The 25,414-nt window shown below is 24.5% G+C and overlaps 4 protein-coding genes across 4 annotated transcripts; 3 read left to right on the top strand and 1 right to left on the bottom strand.

Moving 5' to 3' along the window:
- Window positions 1-379: 379 nt before the first annotated feature.
- On the top strand, window positions 380-2,677 carry MKS88_003059 (sporozoite and liver stage asparagine-rich protein; the record flags this gene model as incomplete). The annotated part of the gene is made up of 1 exon (XM_067216119.1): window positions 380-2,677. One exon carries the CDS (start codon window positions 380-382, stop codon window positions 2,675-2,677), a length of 2,298 nt encoding a protein of 765 aa, XP_067073630.1.
- Window positions 2,678-2,933: 256 nt separating this feature from the next.
- Window positions 2,934-10,611, top strand: MKS88_003058 (sporozoite and liver stage asparagine-rich protein; the record flags this gene model as incomplete). The annotated part of the gene is made up of 3 exons (XM_067216118.1): window positions 2,934-9,760; window positions 9,954-10,122; window positions 10,294-10,611. 3 exons carry the CDS (start codon window positions 2,934-2,936, stop codon window positions 10,609-10,611), a joined length of 7,314 nt encoding a protein of 2,437 aa, XP_067073629.1.
- A 1,071-nt stretch (window positions 10,612-11,682) lies between these two features.
- On the bottom strand, window positions 11,683-12,985 carry MKS88_003057 (protein YIPF6; the record flags this gene model as incomplete). Its single annotated transcript, XM_067216117.1, has 6 exons — window positions 11,683-11,851; window positions 12,010-12,129; window positions 12,288-12,330; window positions 12,421-12,502; window positions 12,801-12,856; window positions 12,955-12,985. The coding sequence occupies 6 exons, from the start codon at window positions 12,983-12,985 to the stop codon at window positions 11,683-11,685; spliced, it is 501 nt and encodes a 166-aa protein (XP_067073628.1).
- A 2,230-nt stretch (window positions 12,986-15,215) lies between these two features.
- On the top strand, window positions 15,216-24,553 carry MKS88_003056 (uncharacterized protein; the record flags this gene model as incomplete). Its single annotated transcript, XM_067216115.1, has 2 exons — window positions 15,216-16,485; window positions 16,719-24,553. 2 exons carry the CDS (start codon window positions 15,216-15,218, stop codon window positions 24,551-24,553), a joined length of 9,105 nt encoding a protein of 3,034 aa, XP_067073627.1.
- Between the last annotated feature and the right edge of the window lie 861 nt (window positions 24,554-25,414).

The following is a 25,414-nucleotide window of genomic DNA, read 5'->3' as shown; positions in this document are numbered from 1 at the left end:
CATTAGAGTGAATAGAATGAGAAACGACAAAACAAGAACAATTATTCACACATTTAAAGAAGATTCAATACGTCCCTTCTTGCATTCATCGCAAATACATTATTTATTCACATATATATATATATACACAAATATATATGTATACGTATATGTATGGGTAAATACTTCTATATACTTCGAAGTATTTATACGCACGACGCAGAATCATCAATATTATTACATATACCCTTTTTCCCATTCATATGCATGCTGCACCCCTTCCAAATAAATTTTAACTTATACATATTTCTCCAATTTGTAGATTTGTATATGATCTATTTTTTCAATCTTCCACTTCTTTTCATTTCTTTTCTTTTTTTTTGTTTTAAAAAAATAAACAATGAGAAAAGGCAAACCAAGGCATGTACCAATGTTTTTGAGAAGTGAAAATAAAAAAATATTTTTTACATTTTTTTCATATTTTATGTCCAAAAATGACTTAAATTTTATTTTTGAGCATTATGATATTGGATTAATTGTTCTTACAAAAATTCACAACATACGGAAGAAATACGAAGATGAAAAAAATAATATGCAAAGAGAGGAGAATAAATTGGATATAGAAGAAACAGAATTATTTGACGAAAAAGTGAGAGCATTCTTCTTAAACTATAAAATAAATTCTACTAATGGCGAAAAAGTTGATGATAAAAAGGGAAAAAATGATAAAAATAAAAAAAACAAAAAGAATGATTTAGATAATGAAAAAAAACAAGAGAACTCAAATAAAAGATCCAGTATCCAGGATAATTCTAGTATTCATGAAAATTCAAAAATAGAGGAAAATAAATCACCTAGCGATTATAATGAATCGCATTATCTAAAGATAAAGGACAAAATAAATGATACAATAAATGACAAAAACTCCAGAAATCATAATGATAATAATGATATTCAAAGATCCGAAGAAGGTATTGATAATAAGAAACTGTGTATAAAAAATGTAAAATCAGAATTGGATAAATGCAATAACACAAATCATTCTTTCACGCAAGACAAATATGAACATTCAGACAACAGAAATGGAATTACTGAAAATAAAAATGCACTGTCTAACATAAATAATTTAACTCAAGAAATCTACGAACAAGTAGAAGAAAAAAATAATAATGAAAGAGTAAATGGAAATAATGTAAAAATAGAAAAAGAAGACAAAAACAAAGAGAAAAAAATTATGGTAAGTAGAGACGAAATATCCAAAAATATAAATGTAGAAAAACAGGAAAATGAAGAAATAGTAATGAACAAGGAAGACATTGACAAAAAACAACAAGAATGTCATCATGATCCAATACATCAGATGATACAACATGTTAAAAAGGAAAGTATTATAAATGGGTTAAACATAAAAGAACATAATAATAACAATATAAGGGAAAAGGATATAGATCAAGAAGAAATAAATATAGAAAAAGAAGCAGATGATGTTATCTTTCCTATAAGAAAAAAAAATGAAACATACAAAAAATTTAGCAAAAGGATTAACAGAAAAAAAATAAATGAATTTATAGATTATCATGATGAGCACTGTTTTTACATTACTGATTTATGTAAAAAAGGTACGATGCTCTCATTAAAGAAAAATGAGTTAATAAATCATAAGGGCAATAAATATAAATTTTCTTTATACCCAAAATTTATTAATACATTAGGAACTAACCAAAACATCTCATTTAATAATGAACTGCAGGCATTAAATAACAGGTTCATGAATGCAAAACTATGTAAAAGACAACTTAACGAAAAAAATTTTAATGAATTAAATAACATACAAATGAATAAAAACAAAATATCCAGTCATTCATGGACTCCAATTAACGAACATATTACTGTACAAAACCTTTTACAAGCATATGATAACTGTAATAATAATGCTTATAGTAACAATAACAATAACAATAACAACAATAGTAATAGTAGTAGTAATAATAGACATGTATACAATTTAAATAATGTAGAAAACTTGCTATATGCATACAACCACTTAAACGGAAAAAGTTTACATAATGCCATTTATACTGCAAATTTAGAACAATCATATACGCGAAATCCAGTCATTGAAAATGATACAAGTTATATTAACTTAAACTATAGTAACGATAACTATTTTAGAAATCAATTAGAAGTAAATTCAGAAGAAAACAATTCCGATCTTCTCTGTAACTCTCCATATATTGTGAATGATAAAAGAAAATCCTATTTAAAATTCGAAATAACAGAAAACGCATTTCCAAATAAATATGAAAAAAAAAATAAAACTGAAAATATCACAAAAATAGAACATCAAAATGAACAAGACGAGGAAAAACAGTACAATTTTATGAATTATGAAACCAGTAAAGTCAAAAATGAACATATAAGCACAATTGGTAATTATAGTCAAGATACAATAAATAATGTAATCGATCGTAATTCTGATTCAAATGATATTGGAATGGTACAAAATTATTTTAATGAAGTGCAAAGTCTCTACACAAATGCTAATTCGGAAAAGAACATATACAATAATATTAATAATAGTAGTAACAATAATAGTAATAGTAATAATAGTAATAGTAATAGTAATAGTAGTAATAGTAATAGTAATAATAGTAGTAGTAATAATAATAATAATAATAATAATAATAATATAATATAATAATAATAATAATAATAATAATAATAATAATAATAATAATAATAATAATAATAATAATAATAATAATAATAATAATAATAATAATAATAATAATAATAATAATAATAATAATAATAATAATAATGGCAATGGTAATTGTAATGATAATAATAGGTTTAACAGTAATAACGAATATGACCATAATCCGAGTTTCCAAGGAACTACAGAAACAAATGCCTACAGTAATGATAATACTAACGTTAATAATAATCAACTAATGAGCTCAGATAGTTTAAATTATAAATTTAAGAATATGAGAATAAATTCAAATGATAACAGCTCAATAAGCATACATAATAGTTCTAATATGAGCACACCCAGTAATTATGTAAAATATATGAATAATACTAATAATTACTGTAATACTAGCAATCACTTTGTTAATCATTTTGTTAAAGTAAACATGAATAATGAAATTTCTTTTAAAAGCAATAACATGAATTCTAGTTATTTAAGGAGCGCTATAGACGGAAAAATTTATTCACATAATAATTATAATTATGATGACCATAATAACCGTATTGATAACAATTTCAACCACAAATACACAAAAACGAATAATAGAAGTAATAGTTATACCAATGGAAATATAAATAATGCAATATATAGTGGTAGCAATGAACATGCAAACATACTTTCAAAACGAACTACAAAAAATAGTTCCCATGAAAATATATTTAATCACAATACTTCTAACATATTTGATAACAATACTTCTAACATATTTAATAATAATAATTCTAACGTATTTAATAATAATAATTCTATCATATTTAATAACAATGATTCTAACATATTTAATAACAATACTTCTAACATATTTAATAACAATACTTCTAACATATTAAATCAAAATCCTTCAGACATATTATATCAAAACACTTCTAATATATTTAATCATAATACGTCCAACATTTTTAACAATAATATGTCCAACATTTTTAATCATAATAAGTCCAATGAATTTAATAATAATGCATCGAACGTTTTTAATCATAACACGTCGAATATCATTAACTATAATGTATCTAACATTTTTAATCATAATATTTCCAATATTCTTAATAATAGTGACAATTTAAATGATTTTTCTAACAATATAAATACCGTTATGTATAGAGATCTCAATAATATAAATAACATTTTTAATATACAAAATGGTGATCAAAATGAGTTAAATTATCAAAATTCAGTATTTAGTAATAATAGTAAAATGCAGAATTCGTCTCATAATAATAGTAATACAAGTAGTATATATAATGAGCATTTTCATCACATAAATGAGAACAAGGTAAAAAATCAGTCTACTCTTTTAGAGAATGTAACAAACAACTATCAAAATATATATGAACAACAGATAAATAGATTGGAAACCTTTTTAACGAATGCCCAAAATAATAAAAATGTTATATATAGAAATAATGTATTTCCGAATAATAATAATTATTTTAGACATCAAAATTTAACCACTAATTGCATTAACTATGAAAATTCGTACAATAATAACACCAATAATAGCAATGATAACAGTAACAGCAGCAGTAGTATTAACCACTTAGAATATATCAAAACCCTTAAACAAGAAATAAAGGACCCAGATGATAATGCAGGAATTTTAAATCACGTATATTACATGAAAAACAATGATATTTTGGATAATCAAAATTGTAATAGTAATAGCAATGATAGCAGCAGTAATAATAATAATAATAATAGTAGTAGTAATAATAATAGTAGTAGTAATAATAATAGTATTAATAATAATAACAATGGTAGCAGTAATAATAATAATAATAGTAGTAGTAATAATAATAGTATTAATAATAATAACAATGGTAGCAGTAATAATAATAATAGTAGTAGTAATAATAATAGTATTAATAATAATAACAATGGTAGCAGTAATAATAATAATAGTAGTAGTAGTAATAATAATACGGAAATAATGCAAATTGTTCCTAGTAACTGTTCCCAACATATGGAATACAATTATGGTGTTTTTTCCTCAATTAACATTGACGAAATGAATCAAAACGTAAATTTAAATTATTTATTAAACAATTCATTAAACAAAGGAAAAGATAACCAATCGGGAATTTTACAAAAAGAAATTTATACAAAACAAGATCAAATAAATTATGTTTATGATGAAAATACACAAGAATATAATAATTTAAGAAATGCTATTAAAAATGAAAATACAAATATGTATGGAATGAATACAAACAACATAAATCCGCAAGATATAGAATTAAATGATACTTCTAATAAAAACATTTATAATATTAGCCCCATAGAAGACTCTGATATTTCTATAAAAAAAACAAATTATTTTTTGAATTATAACAATAATATTTATTATTCCACTTTAAAAAATAAGTATAATAAGAATGGGGTAATCCAAATTAATGATCAATATCAATATGAAGAAAATGATATAGAAAAAAAAAATAATAAAGTAATTCAACACATGTCTCACCATAAAAAATTTCCATTTTATCAGTTCAAAGGAAAATATACATTTGACGATGTAAATTCTTTTAATAAAACATATCCAGAAAATGAAAATTATCTTAATTACGTTGTTGATTCGAATAATTACGTACAACTACCTAATAACAAAATAAATGATAAAAGTTTGGATAATATCTATGAAAGAAAAAATCTATATTTCATGAATGATCAACCTCCCGTATTATACAAAAGCGAAGAATTTAATAAATACCTAACCTCAAATAATAATGAGAATAAAAATGGAACAGACCATAATGAAAATATAAATATCATAAACCTTAGAGAAAGTAATATGTATGACTTTGAAATAGATAATCCAAACAACATTTACGCAGAAAATTGTAATAAAGTTAATAATATTAACAAAATTTTAGTGGAAAATAGTAAAAGTTACATTATGACAAAAGAAAAAAACAATAGATATGATTATAATAATTATTATCTAATGTTACCAAATTACAATAATGTTCATACTCTGAATAATCACACAATAAATAATCACACAATAAATAATCACATATTGAATCATCACACACTGAATCAACACACAAACAATTTTCCACTTTTAATTAAAGATAATAAAGATGACAATTTTTATGGGGAAAACAAAATTTATAATGTTGACAACTCCAAAGATTTAATTAATAACAGGAATAATGGCAACACTTGTATTAACGACATCATCAACGGAAATAATAGAAACTGTACGAATATGTATAATAACAATATTACAGATACGGATGAAAGTTTAAATATCAGTAGAAATTATTTAAGTAACGATAATATAAATATTAACAACTCTATAATATGTGATAATTTTGCATATTTACAACATTCCAAAATTTATACACAGGAGGATAACAATGAAACACAACCCTTACCAGAAATTAATGATCATTATACATCAAATAGAATATTGTGCTTAAAGAATGGAAAAGATCTTCAGGCTAGTGATATTGAACTAGTGAAGGATATACAAAATAATAATAAAGAGATATGTACTATTAAAAATATAAAAACTAATTGTCTAGATGTGAAACGAACGCAAGATATTGATAATTATATTCCTAATAGTTATAATCATAATCAGCAATTTAATAATAATATCTCCTATTATGGTAAATTAGAAAATGTTAACCTAGTTAATGATGAGGAAAAAAATAAATATGAAAACTTTTACATAACAAATTATTCTCAGAATGATAACTATAATGCAAAAAATGATGACATGCATTATGATGATAACGTAAACAAAAGGTATAAAAATAATGTCATCGATACTTTTGCTTTTTATAATTCTTCAAATAAATTTGCAGCTGGAAATGATATAAACGATACAAATTATAAATATATAAAAAACGTAGACAATATGTCGTCTGTATACAAAAATTTTAATAATATGAATTTTTATCAAGGAATGTATAATGAAAATAATAGAATAACTACGGAAGCATCAAAAAATTTTCATTATTCTATACCTACTTTATATAAACAATGTGATAATAAGACAGATATAGAACCTTTAAACGAAAATAACCAAATAGATTATCAATATATTTTGAATAACAATTTCAATAAAATAAATAAAAGATATCTCCAAAAAAATATAGAGACTTATGACAGCATATATAACAACATACATAAAAACAATATTAAAAATAATTATACAAATGAACCTCTTTTGAATGGAGGTGATGAAAAGTATGATCAAACACTTAGTTTAACATCAAAAAAATCACCTTTTTATTATATGAATGTCTTAAGAGACAAGAGTTTTATACGCAACCTCAAGGTTAATGATATTAGTAAAAAGACAAATTTTAATAATATTAATAATGTTAATAATATTTGTACAATTTTTAATTCTGATGATATTATAAATATTTTTAACAATAACCTAAGACATACCTGTAACAATAATACTATCATGGATCTCAATAATTCCACGTTTAATAATACAGATAATTATAATTTCCATAATAATTTTAGCGTAAATAACATTAAGAATGAAACCAACATTCAGAATGCACAATATAGGAATAATGACGATTCAACCGATAGTATTACTAATTGTTATAATAATAGAAATTCCAGCAATGCCATTAGAAGTTGTACTAGTAATATTACCACTTATAGAAATAACATTAGCGAGTGCATTTCTTTTGATAATTGTAAAAATGTACCTTTGTACGACAATTTTTTCCTCGAAAAAATGAAAGACATGAATATAGGAAAAGACAATTATACGAATGATGTGCTCATTTTTAATAATTTAGTACATGATCATTCAAATGATGATAGTAGAACAAATAAAGGATTTAACAGAATGATTAACAATAATGCAAATAATAATTCTTTAAAAGAAACAAATATGAATGATTTTTATAAAAGTAAGAATGTAAATGAGGGGAATAATATACCGTACAACATAGAAAACAATAGTTATCACACACTAAACAATATTAACAATATAAATGATTCTAATTTGTATAGTGATGATTATAGATACACATACAGTGTGAATCACCAACAAAATTCATACAGTGATGAAAATAATGCTTACGAAGATAGAAATTATTTAAATTTCAAAAACACGAGCAATTGTACTGAGAATAATTCTTATATCCTTGAGAATATGTGCTTATGCATGAACAGAAATGTGAACCTTGAGCAAGTTGATACATTTAATACGTGTGATGTAATTAAAGAAGTTAGCAACGACGTGAAATATGATACATGTAGTACCTGTCATGAGAATACTAATAACAATAATAATAGCAATAAAAATCATAATAATAACAATAATAATAATAATGATAATGCAAAAATAAAAAATCAAATAATTTTACCTAATTTACTTGAAAATGGAACTTTTGAAAATTATAACAATAATTCTTCCTTAATAAATAACTTTAATAAAAATAAGTTCACAATTACTCCTCATCAAACTGATAACACAAGTACAAAGGATAAGTTAAGCAATAATATTCAAGAAGAATTTAAAAATTCAGCTAATCCTACAAGTAGTAAATGTTTACAAAATTTTGAAAGAAATACCTTGAACATAGTAAGTAATAATTTAATTAATTTAAGTGATTCAAAACATATTAATGACATAAATAATAATTTCAATAATTCAATAAATTTACAAGAACTAAAATCAAAAAATAAGTCTATCACAGATTATAATAAAAGTAATTGTAACACAAATAATGCAATTGATTTAAAATATATAAACGAATTAAATAAGTGTCTAAACGCAACTACCAAAAATGACACAAAAATGGATAATATAAATTCCCCGTTGGACAACGTTAATATGACTAATAATATAATCAATAATGATATTTTAAGTTCTTGCATAAGCAGTAATATAAATAAGGAAGATAATGCTAATAATAATAGTAACAATTATTTCGATCTTCAAAACTCTTATAATATTTTAGGTAATAATGGAAATCTTGCTATAAGGGAAAATTCAGAATTTGATACCAATGGTAATATGAATTCTTTAAAGAATAATAACGTAAATAGTTACTCTTACTTATTGAAACTTAATAGAGCAAAGGAATATTACAACTCCCTCAATAATAAAAATGTAGACGAAAAATTCAATTATAATTTAAATGCAGTATTACAACCAGACTATAATAACATAAGTAGAAATTACACAAATCAAAACAAATTAGAATTTGATAAAATATGTTTGCATTCATTTGATAATAATAATAATAATATTAATGGAAACAATGTTAACGCTAATGGAGTGAACTTAAATTGTGAAAAAGGCACGGACGTTGTAGGTAAATACTACAACCCCTCACTTTTTAACATCCAGACACATGATAAGGAAGCTTATTTAAATACATCGAAAAATAATATAACTTATAATGTAAATAATTATAAAGAATCACTTTATCCATATAACGACAAACTTTGCAATATAGATCCTAACAATAATGTAAATAGTGAAATTAATAAATATATTGAAACCTATCAAAATCAAATAAAACATATTAACAAAATTAAGGAAAACGTAATTAATTATAACGGGTATAATTTAAGCATTTCCAACAAGAACTGTTCCTCTAACAATTCTTTAGATTTACTAAATTATAATTCCTCAAATAATAATCCTATATATAAGAATATATTAAACAACATTTATTATGACAATGATAATAATAGTAATACTCAAAATACAACTGAGAATTATAAGTTAACATTAAATGATAATAAAATTGAAATCATTAACAATATTAATAATATTAGTGCTAATGAATTATATCAGTTAAAAAAAATTTTCCAAAATGAAAATAGGATGATAAAAAAAGCTAATCCTGGGCACAATCCTTTAGGAAATTATTATAATTTACAGCTGTTATTAAACTTCCTAAAGGGAAAACAATTATATAATACCTATAATCAAGGTAATGTAAAAATAAATGATAATAATGATAATGAGGTAAAAAATGATAGTAAAAGGTGTTATTCCATATCTTCAGTAGGGTTCAGTAATAGAAGCAAGAGGTAATTACAAAAAGAGTATATTCACACCTATGTAAAGGACGCATTTATACATGTTATATGTATTACATATATATATATATATATATATATATATACATATACATTGAAACTCCAGTTACAACTTTTTGTTTCTTTTTCTTCTTAGATGGACTATTTGCCCTTCATACATATGTTGTAACAGCGCGTTGTGTAGGTTTAAGTTAACATGTAATTTCAAATTTTTACAATTTAATCAAGCCTATAATACTTTTAACATCCCATTTGCCATTTATAACTGTTACAAAAATATTATGAATAATTACAATTATTTCACGTCGACCTTATGTCCTCAACAAACATATTTATCGAAACACTTAGCTCAGGTAATCCCTTCATGCTTAGTTTGTTTTATTTATTTTTTTTTATTAATAAATATATACTATATATTATTTAGACACACTATTTTGTGTTTCCCACATACATAATGACTTATGTTTACATACAATAATATTCGCATTTTATTTTTTTTTTCATTTTGTTTCTTTATCTCTCAGGAACATGAAACTATATTCAACGTTTACTGGCATCTGTTAAATAAGGAAAAGTATAAATATATACAAAATATTATATTATTTTTAGATAGTAATTTATATACAAGAGCAGTTTGGCTATTAAAAAAAGGATATAATATGAACGATTTTGAAGTTCAAAAAGCGGAAAAGAAATTAATAAAATTAATGCTTTTGGTTTTTAAATTTACATATGATTATAAAAACGACGGTAGCAAATATGAGCATATAAAATCCTTTTTATACTCGTTAAAGAATACCCATGTAAATTTTGAAATTATGAATCGTTTCTTATTTTATTAGAGGACTTTAGCACACAGTATATATATATGTATATATAATTATGTATATAAGCATATGATATCAGTGAAATTGTTTTATAGATTTATCCAAAATTTTATAGATAATGAAGTAGGATTAACCATTCCCTCAGTGTTTTTGATACAGTTTTTATTAATTTCTCACACATATATATGCCAAATTATTCTTAATACCTCGCATCTACTAATTATTTCTAAAAAATATATGCACATATATATATATATATATATATATATATATATATATATATTTATTTATTTATTTATACATGCTGAGCGCTTATGTATCTACCCATACATATTTCTAATAAGTTTATTATACCCATGTCTGTCTTCTAACAACGCAATATCTCTCCTATTTTTAAGAATATAATAAAATATATCCATAAATATTTAACCATAAAAATTGTACTTTTAATTTTCAGAACAAAGAATTTCAAAAGTGGTGTTCAAAAGACATACATTGTTTTTATTCTAATACATAAAAGCGATACTTCTCTTACCCCCCTTTCATTTTCAATTTTTACCCAATTTCCACAATATTTGATTGAATTTTTTTTTTTTTTTTTTTTTTGTTACATAAGTAATTATAAAGAAATATTAACTTAATTTTCAGTTTAAACTTCTTTTAAAAATAGTATTTGATTTTTTTCATATAATTTTTTTTTTTACACACAGTATCAATTTTTTTAAAAATATACAAAAAAAAAAGTGTGAGCATCATGCAATACAAAGAATGTTATTTAAAAAATGGAAAAAACAAAGAGTAAGAATATTTTAATTTTATTTAATCAGTAATAAGGTTGCCAAAAAAAAATGTAATAAGCAAATGGGGAAAATAGAAATTAAAAGTCTATTGGGTTTTATAAACTTTGCTAATATAAGGATACAATCTAAAAGTAAAAGAAAAATAAAAGGAAATGTCATCAAAATAAGTACATATATATACATGAACACATATATATATGTGTTGTAAAAAACGCAAAACTATTAGTAATATATCAAAGCATTAAAGCATGGAATGCTTTCATTTATTTTATAATTAAATAATTTCTCAACTTTTTGATTCATTCGTTTTATTATTACTGTATGAAGACCAAACGGTGGACAGCATAGAAAATAGAAGCCTCAGCATTCGACAGGATATAAACATATTCATAACGGACGAAAATACCAGGGGGATTAAGGAATAGTTAACAATGCATAATGACTGGAAAAAGTGTCTACAATGAAGATAAGTATAAACATATATATATTCTCATATACAAAAAATTTTACAAGCTCCAGCTGCAAAAAGACAAATAATATTGAATATTAAATGATAAAACACACAAGATGAATCTTTTAATGTTAATATAACGAAGAAATAAGATCTTCTTACATATTTATATGTAGTAATGACAAATTTAAGGATACTAAAATATGACCAACAAGAAAGATGACGAAAAAATAGGCAAACGTATTTTTCTTTTCCTGAACTTCCTTATCTAGAAATATAATTCTATGAAAATAAACAAATCGAAGGATTTATAAGTATATGCCTATATATATATACGTACATACATGCGCACATCATGTTAAAAAAAGGAAAATTTTTTTGTTATATCTTTTCCAATATTCAAAATTATTGTTAAAAATATATCTATTCCAAAAAATTACACTGATAATGATATGTAAACAATAAAAGATCCCCATAAATCCCCTTGAACATAAAAAAAAAAAAAAAAAAAATAATAAAGTAAAAAATATTCTACAACTTATTTTTCATATTTTTATCTTATTTTTTTATTACATTTTTTTATGGTATTGTCTCCATCGTATTGATGAAAACAAATATGTAGTATCTTTTGGTAAATACTTTTAGCGTCACGTATCTGAGGTGGAATTACAATAACAAAAGAAAAATATATTATAATGGTATAAAAAATAAAAATAGCATTGTTGGATATCCCTACGGTTCATGTTGCTTTAAAACTTATTACACAGTAAATAATAACAACGCTATGAACAGATAACAATGATATACCATTGTACGGTTGGCAAAAGGGGGTGAATAGTAATGTACATATATAAGTTAATATACATATATAATTATTTATACAAATATATTCAGAATTTAATGTTTTAAAAAGTCAAATCATTAATTTTTAACTTTTTGAATGTTATTCAAACCACTGTGTCCTTAATTGGCTCATCCATGGTGAACTCATAATTTGCGATATGTAAAGCTACATAAAATAAAAAATTTAATATATACAGTATTAGGTCTAACAGTTCTTTCTAAAATAGAAAAGCCCTTCTTCAAGGCTACGCTATTTATCTTTACCTTGCGTCGTCATATTATTTCCTTCTGTCATTTACTCCTATTTAAAAATATGTCCTTCCAAGAAATGTTTTCCTTTATAAGTATATATATACTTTTATTAATTCTTTTTCTGTTAAATACTTTGCACGTATATATTTAACATAATTTTCTTTTTTTCTTAAACCAATTTCACTTTCAATTTTACATTCTTTTTTTATATTTAAAATATAAATTTTTTTTCATTTTATTATGCCTTAACTTTTATAAATGTCCTCCTTATTTCAAAAATTTGTTCTTTCTTTTTCGTTCTTTAAGATTCCATTTATGCCAAATTTTACGTTCTAATAATGCTTTGTTTTTGTTTTTTTTTATACATTAACTTGTTCCTCTTTTTAATACCTCTTTATTTTTTTTTCATTTGTACCTTATGTTATTTTTATCTTATTTCTGGATCAAAATTTTCTTTTTATTATTGGGAACTTACATAATTTTAGTGACGAATTTTTCTTTATTTGGCATAAGGAAAAAATTATAAAAATTTTTTTTTTCTTTATTCATATTTATAAATACATATGGACATAAATAAATACATGCAGATATGTACATTTTACATATATACATATATTTTATTAAATTTTAAGAAAAAAATTAAAGTACATATTATTCTTAAAAATGATAAATACAAATAACCAGAATTAATGGTACAAAATAAGATTGTTATAAAGTAGAATTTTGTTTTTCTTTTTTTTTTTTTTTCCTAATATTCACCTTGAAACAATTATTTTCATAATACGGAAGCTAGGCTTATATAAAATGTATTCAGCTGTAAAAATATATGTACAAAGTGTTCACATGTAAATATATTTATGTAAACAGAAGCATATTTTCTGTATTAGCAGATTTTATTTTATCAGGCTTTGATTAAAATAGTAACTTTTAGCTGTTTATTACGTTAGTGAAAGTCCTTACTTGTATAAGTGTTTATACACATATATACAAGTATTAGTGGGCATCATGTTTCCATATTTTTCCAAATGCAATATTTTACATATAGAAAAAACAAGGTAGATGCTCGTATTTATTTTTAATATAAAAAATTAGGAAAATCGTAATAGGAATAGGAATAGAGAATTAACTTTTGTTGTTTGTTGGAGAACTTAAAATTATGATACAGTTTTATAAGTACAAAATGATACATAGCTCGTTCATAAAAATCTAGATTAACATTAATTTCGTTTATCATACTCTGTATCACAACAAATAATGCAATGTTCTTTGCTCAATTATTTAACATATTTGAGAAAAATTACTAGTCCTTTGACTAACAACTAATCAGTAAAACATAATGGAAAAAAAAAAAAAAAAGGGATCAAAGGTAAAACGCTTGTTTCGCTTGAATAACAAATTGACCTAAGGTTATTTTAATTCAAATGTATATGTAGATATACGTATATATATATTATGTTTTCAAACATCTGAGCAAAAAATTAAGAGGGTACTATTTCTTAAGAGGAAAGGATACATATTACCATATTTTATTTTCCAAAAGATCCTACTATGATGACCAAATTAATTGGAAAAGCTATATGATAATACGTTGTTATATTTTGAGCTCATAGTCATATTTTATTTTTTATTTTTTTTTTTTAGGTGTATATACACCTAACAATTATACACACATTTCTATCGAAGGAATAAAAGAAAATGTTTTAAAAATGTGTGAAGTCAATATATTTTTTTTAATAATATAATCTATTTTTTTTTTTTTTTTTATTTGAGAAAGATTAAAATTTTCTTTAAGTGTACTTGTATTTTAAATTACAAAAAGATTTGTTTTCACCTTATTGTTTGCTTTTGTTTGAACAATCGCGGATACAGTGTAATTACGAAGATTTATGTGTATTAAAACACGTTTGGGCATACATATGCATATGTATGTTTAAGCATGAAAACACGTGGGCATATATTCATATTTATACTTTTCGTTTTCATTCCCTTTATAAAAATATCAAACCATTTCTATATGTTACAGAATGATAGGTTATATTAAATTTATATGAAATATAACATTTAGTATCCCATTATATTCACCTGTTAACATGTGTCTAAGTAAGAGCACATATATTACATATATAATTATTTATTTATTACTTTTATTTTCCTTAAAGAACTTTTTTACCACTCATACAATGATCACTCAGAGCTCTGCTTGATCTTGTTATATATTATTTTATTCTATTACTCTTTTTTCTTCTTTCTTCTTTTCTTTTTTTTTTTTTAAAATGCACTTCGAGGAAGAAAAAAACAAAAATGATAACCCAATAACAGTTTATAATAAGGGTGAAAAAAGGAACAAAAAAAAACTGTCCTTTTTTAACGGTTTTGATGATTTTAAAATTAATTATTCCTTTCGTAGAAAAAATAACTGTTCTGACACAATTAAAAATTCTCTAGAAAGTGATAATGATAGTGGTACTAGAGATAAAGAAGATGATATAAAAAAGTTAATTAAAATAATAAAAAATAGCAACATTGACAGACATTTTTATTTTAAAAAATTAAGTAAAAATGATTTGTATAAAATATTTGTCTATTCAAATTTTTTAACAAAATCATTAATTTTATATCCTCCTTTGATTCATCATTTTGAAAATATTATAGAGAAAATTAAAAAAATAAAATATGAAACAAATTTTCCAATAATAGATAATCAATTAATATTTCCCTCTTTATCAAGTATAACCAAAAATGAAAATCATCAAATTAAGCAAAATTATAATGATGAAAAAGATATAGTTGATAACTATTCTTTAACTAAAAATGAAAAGATGAGAGACCATTCGGGTGAAAAGAAATGTTTTTTAGAAATGGAAAAAACAGTATCCTTGTCTTCATTAAATAAATGCTTGAACGAAGGGGAAGATAATTGTAATAATAAAATTCTATATCTAAAAGAGCAACTGGATAGTACTTTTAGTAATAATATTGAACAATCGAAGAACAATGTGACGTTAAATGCTAACATTAGCCCAGACACTTCCCCTAACACTGAGATTAACCCTAACATTAACACCGATTTCCACACAAACGCCATGAACTATACGAACAATACGAGTGGCAATAATAATGACAGTAACAATAAAAGTAACAAAATAAAGAATGTGCTATTTGATGAACATAACTACTCTGGTAAAAATATTAATAGTTGCACTTTTGATAAAGAAATAATGATACAGGGGAAATGCCAGAATTTCTTAAAACATAATTTTCGTTCTAATTGCGAAAATAAAAATGCAGATAAACAAAATGTTTTTCAACATCCTGATATAAATATGAACAGTGCATATTCCATCAATAATATGCATGTCAAAGACCCAAACCGTGAATACAACTGTAACAGTTTAAATCATCCCTCAAATAACGATACAACTAATACGTTAAATGTATCGTTAGATAAAAATGTCCGTGTTTATAAAAACATAAATGAGTACGATATTATAGAACTGAAAATAAGTACCTCCTTCAACAATAAATACATATGCAGATACATAGGTAATCTTAATACTCTTTTTTTTTTTTTTTTTTCATTTTATATATTCTCCTCGACTTTTTTTTATTTCTTTATCGTGCACATTTCAATCCGACATTTTTTTTTCATTATGAAGCACATTTTACTTCGACTTCATTGTTTCACAGTTGATCACATTTCACGTCCAGTTAATTTTTTTTTTTTTTTTCACCAAACGCATTCGTTAATTGCCTTATCATTTCTTTTGAATCTTCAGGTATTCATAGCGGTATGACATTATACAATATACACAGATGCATATGTATATGTTTAGGCATGAAAAAAGAGGATACGGATAATTATTTGCATGTTTTTATATTAAATAATGGAAATATATATGGCAGCGGGAAAAAATGCAGTGTTAGCATTATCAGAAAAATTCAAATAAATACTGATCGTCACATTACTTTTAAGCATATAATAAAAACTCCATTATATCTTTATAAATCGAAAGATGGAAATAATAATACTTTTAGGAATCAATTTCCTACGAATAATACAAATTCTTTCGATGCTAAAACCTTCGGCAATCATGAGCATCATTATAGTAACTTGAGCAGTGTAAACAGTAGTAACATGGACCTGAATAACGTAAACAGTAGTAACGCATACGTCAGTAACGTAAAAAACAATAACATGGTTAACATAAACATGAGGGACATAGGAATGAATGGCACAGCATCAAATGACATAAAGGGTTACAACTTAGAAATGGGTAACTTAAGCATTCATAATATACATATGAACAGTTCAAACGTGAATAATATGCATTTGAGTAATGACACTCATTTAAACAATTTAGAAACTATTAAACATTCAAATGATGCACAATGCTTTAACGAGTTAAATGGTATGGATGATAATTATGATATGGCAAATAAAACTAGAAATGTTGATAATTTGGATAATATGGATAATTATAATAGTATAAAAAATCTAGGATTCATTAAAAACATAAACAAAATATGTAACTTAAACGACTATTCCAATAACCTGATCAATAACATAGATATAAATATGAGTAATAACCATACTAATATCTCGAAAAGTAACTGCAGTGATGGTCTAAACAATATTACTTGTAATAATAATTTTTTTAACAACAATTACATAAATCAAGTAAATATGAATGAATATTTTACCAATAATTCATGTATAAACAATAGTAACAATATTAATATTTCTAGTTTTAATTACAAATGTGCATACAACCTAAACGTAAATAGAATGAATGTTGTTAATAACAACTTTAATCAGAATGAACATATGAATGAAAGTACCCCCAATAACAATTTTCGCATGAATGAATTCAGCGAATCATATTCAGAATTAAATAATAATAAAAGAAAAACAAATTTTAATTATAATAATGTTTTAAATGATTACCATGCTAATAATAATCGCTCAGATAAAGACCCACAAATATTAAATGATGTCACCATAATGAAAAACATGAGTAATAGCATTAAAGACAGTGGGAAAAAAGATTGTATAAGTATGAAGGATAAAAATGGCAGTAATCAAGGAGATAATAGTAGTAGTAGCAGCACAGTTAATGGCAATAATAACAATGACGAACCATCTTATGATTTCAATCCTGTTTCTAGTGAGTATTTCATAAAAAAACAAAATGATGTATCATCTAAAATGGCCGTATTTGATGGAAGTAGTGGCCCTTATTTCAATGGGGAAAATATGAACCATATGATTAATACTCCATCAAATGATAATATCCCACACAATAATATAGTTTCTGATAAGGCTGACATAACAAATAGTACCATTTATAGTTCAATTGATAATAGTATGTATAATCTACAACCAAATGATGTAAATAACCCCTCAAATAACATGAAAATAAATCATCAAAATCGATTTATAAATTCTGACATTAATTCTAATTATTGTTATTTTATAAATCCATCGACCACTTTTAACGATCATATAAATCATGACACTTTTAATGTAAATAATATAAATAATATAAATAATAAAAATGATTTTCTGAATAATAAAAATATGGAAAATTCGAATTATTCAACATTAAATAATAATAACTATTACACAAGTAAAAATTCATTAAATAATTCTATTTATGTAAATAATTCAAGACATCCCAATAATATACTTAACCTTTCAACGAATATGAAGCCTTTAAATACTTCATATACATCTTTCTATAATCAGAAGAATCATATTAGTGCATATACCAATCCCTTTAAACAAACTTACACGAATATAACGAATAACGAAAATAATGAAGCTTATGATGATACTAATAAAAATATCATGTATGGAAGTTTAATGAACAGTACTTTTAATGAGCACGATATTAACCTTTCCAATTGCTGCAATTCTTGTGGATTACTTGATGATACCTCCTCCATAAACAACACTTCTTATTTTAGTGAACATATGAATAACGAGGTTGTGAGTGACCCAGTTGTAAGTAGCCCTACTATGAGCAACTCTATTATGAGAAACGCTAATATGAATAACCCTATTATGGATATCCCCATAATGAGCAACCCTATTATGAATGGCATAAAAGTATTTAATACCCAAGACATAAACGACTATTTTGGTAAGGTAAAATATGAATCTTTTAGTCCAGATAAAAATATGAAATCTAAAGAAAAAATAAGAAATGTTCCGGAAATAAAAAACAAGGATGTTCCTAGTACTCGTATGAGTACCTGTACTGTAAACTATGATGATGTCACAAATAAACTACTTAATGATAGTAGAAGCATGAATAATATAGATAATATTAATAATGAGAATAATAATTTCCCTTTGCAATTACAATTAAATGACTCTTCTAAGGTAGAAAATATGAATCAAGAGAATCCTCGAAACAACAGAAAAGAATCAGCTGAAGAGCAAAGAGCACAAGAAATCAAAAATTCGAATGAAGATGACTTAAATCAGAATGGTAAAATAGAATTAATGTGTGAACAAAAACTAGATCTAAGCGTAGAATTTAATACAATAGCCCAAATAAAGGGGATGAACGAACTGAACAAAAAAAATAAAATCGAACAGAGTGCTTCAAAAGAGTATTTAATTTTCCATGATAATGACCATGCGAATTATGAAAAAGAAAAAAATAATGATGATGAGACTGCGGAAATGGCATGTGAAAATGTTTCGAATTTTCCTGAAGGTGACAAATATATCGAAACAGAACTTTATGGTGAAATAAAAGATGAAATAGCTCAAAATGACGATATAGCTCGAAATAATGAAATATCTCGAAATGAGGGGGAAAAAATTAAAAAAGGAGAACTTCAAGAGGAAAATCAAAATTTAAATTCAAAATCAAATACGATAAAAAGAAAAAAGGAGAGTACTAAAATTATGGAAGACTACAAGGGGCGTGTTTTTAAATGTAAGAATATACCCTCAGAAGTAATTAGAAATAGCGGAAAAAGTGATAAATTTGATTCATTCGATAATTACAGTTGTAGCCATGGCAGTTGCAGTGACAATGAAAAAATGAATACCCTATTGATCAACAATACATGTGAAAAGGATCCCAGTGATATTGAAAACGGAAACATGATGTATTGTGACATAAATACAAAATTTGAAAATAAAGCAATAAACAGTATCTATTCAGATAAAAATTTGAAGACCCTATGTGATACGTATGACAAGTATACACTTGCAAACACAAAAGTAAACAAATTTTCAAATATGGATGATACATATAGTGGTACTCCAGAAAAAAATAATTGCGATAAAAGCTTTCATCGGCTTTCATATAATGATTCCGAAATTTTCTATATAAAAGAAAAAATTATTGATAATCATTATTTTCCTTTTTCAGAAATAGGAAAACAAAAGACTTTAAACAAGTGCATGACAACAGAGATAAGTAGTAACAATTCTACTATTTTGGATTCATTACGAAATAAAAAAATAAAAAGAAATTTTACATATAACTACGTTCAAGAGATAAGTAACGATTCACTTTATGTTGTCTCTGAGGGGAAGGAAGTGGATGTAAAAACGGACATGTTCCAAAAGACGAATGAAAATGTAGCTAAGACGGAATTATATAATTCTTCCCATTTTAATGATATAAAAATTCAAAATGAATTAGATCCAGCGAGTGAAGAAGACCTCCTGGAAAAGGCGAAAAATAAGGACATGAGAAATGATAACAAAAACGAAGACGGATGGAAAAGTGGAAGTAATAACGGAAGTAAGAACGATATCGAAAATGAAGGCAAAAACGGAAGTAAAAACGGAAGTAAAAACGAAAGCACGAAAAATTCCCACAAAAATAACAGTACTCATTACGTTGATAAACTGATTCTTTTCCCCTCATTTCAGGGAATGAATCTTCCTTTAAACAGTTTTAATGCAACAAATAATGCAATTTTAGATGAAGAATTAGACTTAAATAAAGAATTTAACGGTCAAGAAGATGATCACCTTATGAATGAACGGCAGATATATATTAAGTGTATTAACAAATATATCACAAACACAAATAATGTGAATTTCAATAATAATCATACATATAACATAAAAAATAGGAATAATTTATATAGTACAAAAAATATGAATTATTATAATGATCTTGCTCCTAATAAGACAAATGGACCATATAACACAAATGAATTTCCAACATTAGAAATAGAAAATAATTTCAATTATGATAAACAAGAATATATACAAGAAAATGGTCAAATTGGAAGTTCTAAATTTTGGAGTGAAAATTATTACTTAGGTAATAAAAGTAGTGATATAGGTAAGACCAACCATATCGTTCCATCATCATTTGAAGATAATACTATGCCAAAAGAGCATTCTGAAAATATAAATAATACGAATTTGTATTTATATTATAATAATTACAATAAATTTACTAGTAATATACACGATGATAACCAGAACGCATTTAATGCACAAAACAAGCTTAATTTATATAATAATTCATCATTCTATTATAGAAATGAAAATAGCCAAGTAAATTCACAATACATACATATAGACAATTGTGAAAATAATATAGGCAGTAATAGTAACAATTGTCAAGGTTATATAAACAGCTATCGAATAAACCAGCAAAATGGCATAAATTTTGATAACTCAGGTAAATACTTCGTAGGAAAAAGCAGATTTCATACGCCTTCCAACAGTTTTATGACCACAGATAATGCTGTCGATAATGTTATTGATACTGTTGTTCACACAGATTTCGATACAACTGTTGATACGGTTGTCAGAGACATCGTCAACCCTTCCCCTAATACCTTTAATCATACGTATAATGATAATTTAATTGAAAAAATATATCCTTTTTATATTTCTAATTTTAATTTTACAGAACCAGTTAGAGAAAATTACCAACACCCTTATAATAATATTATACCAAGATATAAAGCAGCACAAGAAGAGGACGTATATTTCACTGATCCAAATAATACGCATAAAGAATCTGTTGAAGAAAATTACAACCACCCATTACATGAGTATGATGTTAAAAATAAAATAGAGAAAATGAGTATTGGCTTGAACATCAAGGAAAATAATAATTCAGATGTTGCACACAGTACCAGTGTTAGCAATAACGGTAATATTAATGGAATGCTTACCATGAGCAATAAAAATTACTACAGAGCAACTACTGACATTAGCGCTGTTAATACTGAGAATTCTTCCAACATTTATATGCCACCTAGTAGCACTAGCACTGGTTATAATAACGACTACAACAATAGTAGCAGCTATGAATTATTTATTACTCAAAGAAACAACCAATACAACTTATGTAATGATCTATGTAATATATCAGGAAACAAAACTTATCTTTCCTCTTTAAAAAATGAAAATATAATAAACAATTACAATGATTATGCATGCAATAATACATCATTCATGATGAACGAAAATGTAAATGATGATTTATCAGGGAAATGTACTATTAAAAATATTTACAATGTAGGTAATAACTTCAATCAAAATTATTATTATAATGTAAATTCAGGAGGTTATTTAAATACGAATAATTCAAATCTGGGTGAAAAAGATTTTATAGGTAAAAAAGAAATGGAACAAAAATGTTTCATTAGCACAAATGATATAAGCTCAAATGATTACGTGAAAAACGATGGTATGCCTAATTTGAGAAAGGATGATAAGCAGATAGATAATGATAATAATATCAATGATAATAGTAATGGTAGTAGTAATGGTAATTATAACAGCAATAGCAGTAATAATGATAATAATAACAGCAATAGCAGTAATAATGATAATAATAACAGCAACAGGAACAATAATGCTGACGTTAATAACCACAATGATGAAATTAATAATGAAAATAATGATGACAATTATGATGAAAATAATGATGAAAATAATGATGAAAATAATGATGAAAATAATGAGGATAACAATGAGGAAAATAACGAGTATAATAATGAGGATAATTTAAAAAATATGCAAGAAGATAACAGCACAATCAATGATTATTCAAGTTCCGTTGATATAAATGAAGAGGATATAAGCAATTTCGAAGAAAATAAATCAAGTTTTTCTATGTTATATTTGTTTGGAAAAGTTAAATTTTATATTAGTATTATTGACATTATTCATAATAAAACCAATTCTCATGATCTTCTTTGGGTACCTAGATGTTGTAATGGTAGCTATGGGACATTTTTAAAAAATAATTATCTAAACTCTAACGAGATAAATAAGTATATTCCTGAAGATAATATTGACATTGATTGTATAAATCTGAAATTGATGGAAACGAGGTTTAGTAAAAATGTTGCTAGCTCAAGGACAACAAAAAGAAAAAGAATGATTGATATTGATAAAACTGTTTTACATTTTTATAAAGAACATATTAGTGAATTTTTCAATAATAAAAACAAAATTATTAGATTAACTAAAAAATTATGCAAATATAAGAAAAAAAGAAAATATAACAATAGCCATAACGAAAGTAGCAAAAATGGAGTACACCACAGTACCTATACTTATGATAAGTGTAAAAATATAAGTAATTCAATAAATAATGCAACACTATATAAGGGGAAAAAAAAAAAAAATCAAAATACTGTTTCTAAGGGTTCTCTTAAGAGCACAGCGAAGAGTGCAGCAAGAAACTCTTCTATTAATCCTACTAATAATACCTCTATTAATACATCAATGAATGGTACTAACAATGTCAATGATACCAATGATGATAACGACAACTATGACAATTATAAGGAAAATTACAGTAACAATGGTGAGGGCAACAGAGATGACAACAATTACGATAATAATTATGGTAATAATGACGACAGCAGTTGCGACAGTGGAGTGCCTAAGCCAAGTACCCTCGAAGGTAGCAAGGTTTTGAATCAAAATTTAATTAATAACAATGGTGTTATTAATGAAAATTTAACAGGAAATACAAACAACGCTATATATAAAAATATATGCAACAACCACAACTTATTTAACGACAGTTTTGTTAACAGCAGCATGCATAGTGTTGTAACAAATAGAAAATTGATTGGAAATAATATTTTGTCTAATATTATTTGCCAAAGTTTTAATCAAAATGATGAACTTATTATCAATCAAAATATGACTGAAGAAGAACCTTCTTTTGTCGATCATGTCTCAAATAGTAGTGCATCACCTAATACTTGTTATATGAATTTCAGCAATAACTACTACTGTAATGACAGCGGTAGTAGTAACTGTAATGGTATTAATAATAATTGTAATAATGGTTATAGTAGCAATAGTAGTAACAATAGTAATAGTAATAATGGTAATACTTCAAACTCTTTTAATCCAAATTATTATAATAATCCAAAGAACGGTAGAAGAACAAATGATATCAAAGCTTACACGAACTCATATAATAAAAACACAAGTACCAACACCTCATTAAATATATCTCAATTAGTTGAAGGCAATAATAATTTTATAAATATTTCCAATACATTTATCAACACGAATTTTGCAAAAGAGTTTCGTCAAACGAATGACTTACTGTTAAAGCAAAAGAATTTCGATTTAAATATTCAATAGAATAGTATTACTTTAAGTTAGTGTTTACACAGTAAAAAATAAAACACATTAATATAAAATATAATAAAATAAAATATAATAAAATAAAATATAATAAAATAAAACAATATAAAATATAATAAAATAAAATATAATAAAATAAAATATAATAAAATAAAACAGTATAAAATAAAATAAAAAATAATTTTTTCGTCTTTTCAGTGTAATCCATAATTTTGAAATAAACACTAAAATATGTATGGGCATTTCTTTTATATATAATAATTCCCGCACGTATTACGTTTGTTTTATTTTATTTATTTCTTTTCGTTTATTTTATATCATTTATTTCATTTCATTCATATTATTTCATTTTTTGTATTTTGAGCAAAACTAATTTATTTTATTCAATAAAGGCCGTTAGTCTTCACATCTCAGTATATTTATTGGACTTATGGTGCATCATTAATTATGCCCGCACAAAATTTACAATCCTGTTATAGATACATATACATTATTACGACATACATACGCACAAATATGTAATACGAGTAAGCGCGAGCACTTTATATATAGTATATAAATACACATATTTTAAATTACCTTAGCCCCTTATATGTAGGAAAAGTTTTAAATCTTATAATTATCGAGGGTTTCACTAAATAAGTCAAATATAACATATTTTCAGAATGCAATAAAAAGGGAAAACTGCAATGCTATACAATATTATTATTCGACAGACCTGAAAAATTATGAACAGTGGAATGTTTTAGGAAAAGCTACACTTTTAAAATATCAATAAAAAGTTATTTATTTGAACAGTTAAACTTTAATCTTAAAATTTAATAAATTAATATATTTTTTAAAATACATTAAAGCTGT

The sequence above is a fragment of the Plasmodium brasilianum genome, chromosome 9, assembly GCF_023973825.1.
Source record: "Plasmodium brasilianum strain Bolivian I chromosome 9, whole genome shotgun sequence".
Taxonomy (NCBI): Eukaryota; Apicomplexa; class Aconoidasida; order Haemosporida; family Plasmodiidae; genus Plasmodium; species Plasmodium brasilianum.
The sequence above is the reverse complement of the archived record's forward strand: the minus strand, read 5'-3'. Positions and strand labels throughout refer to the sequence as shown.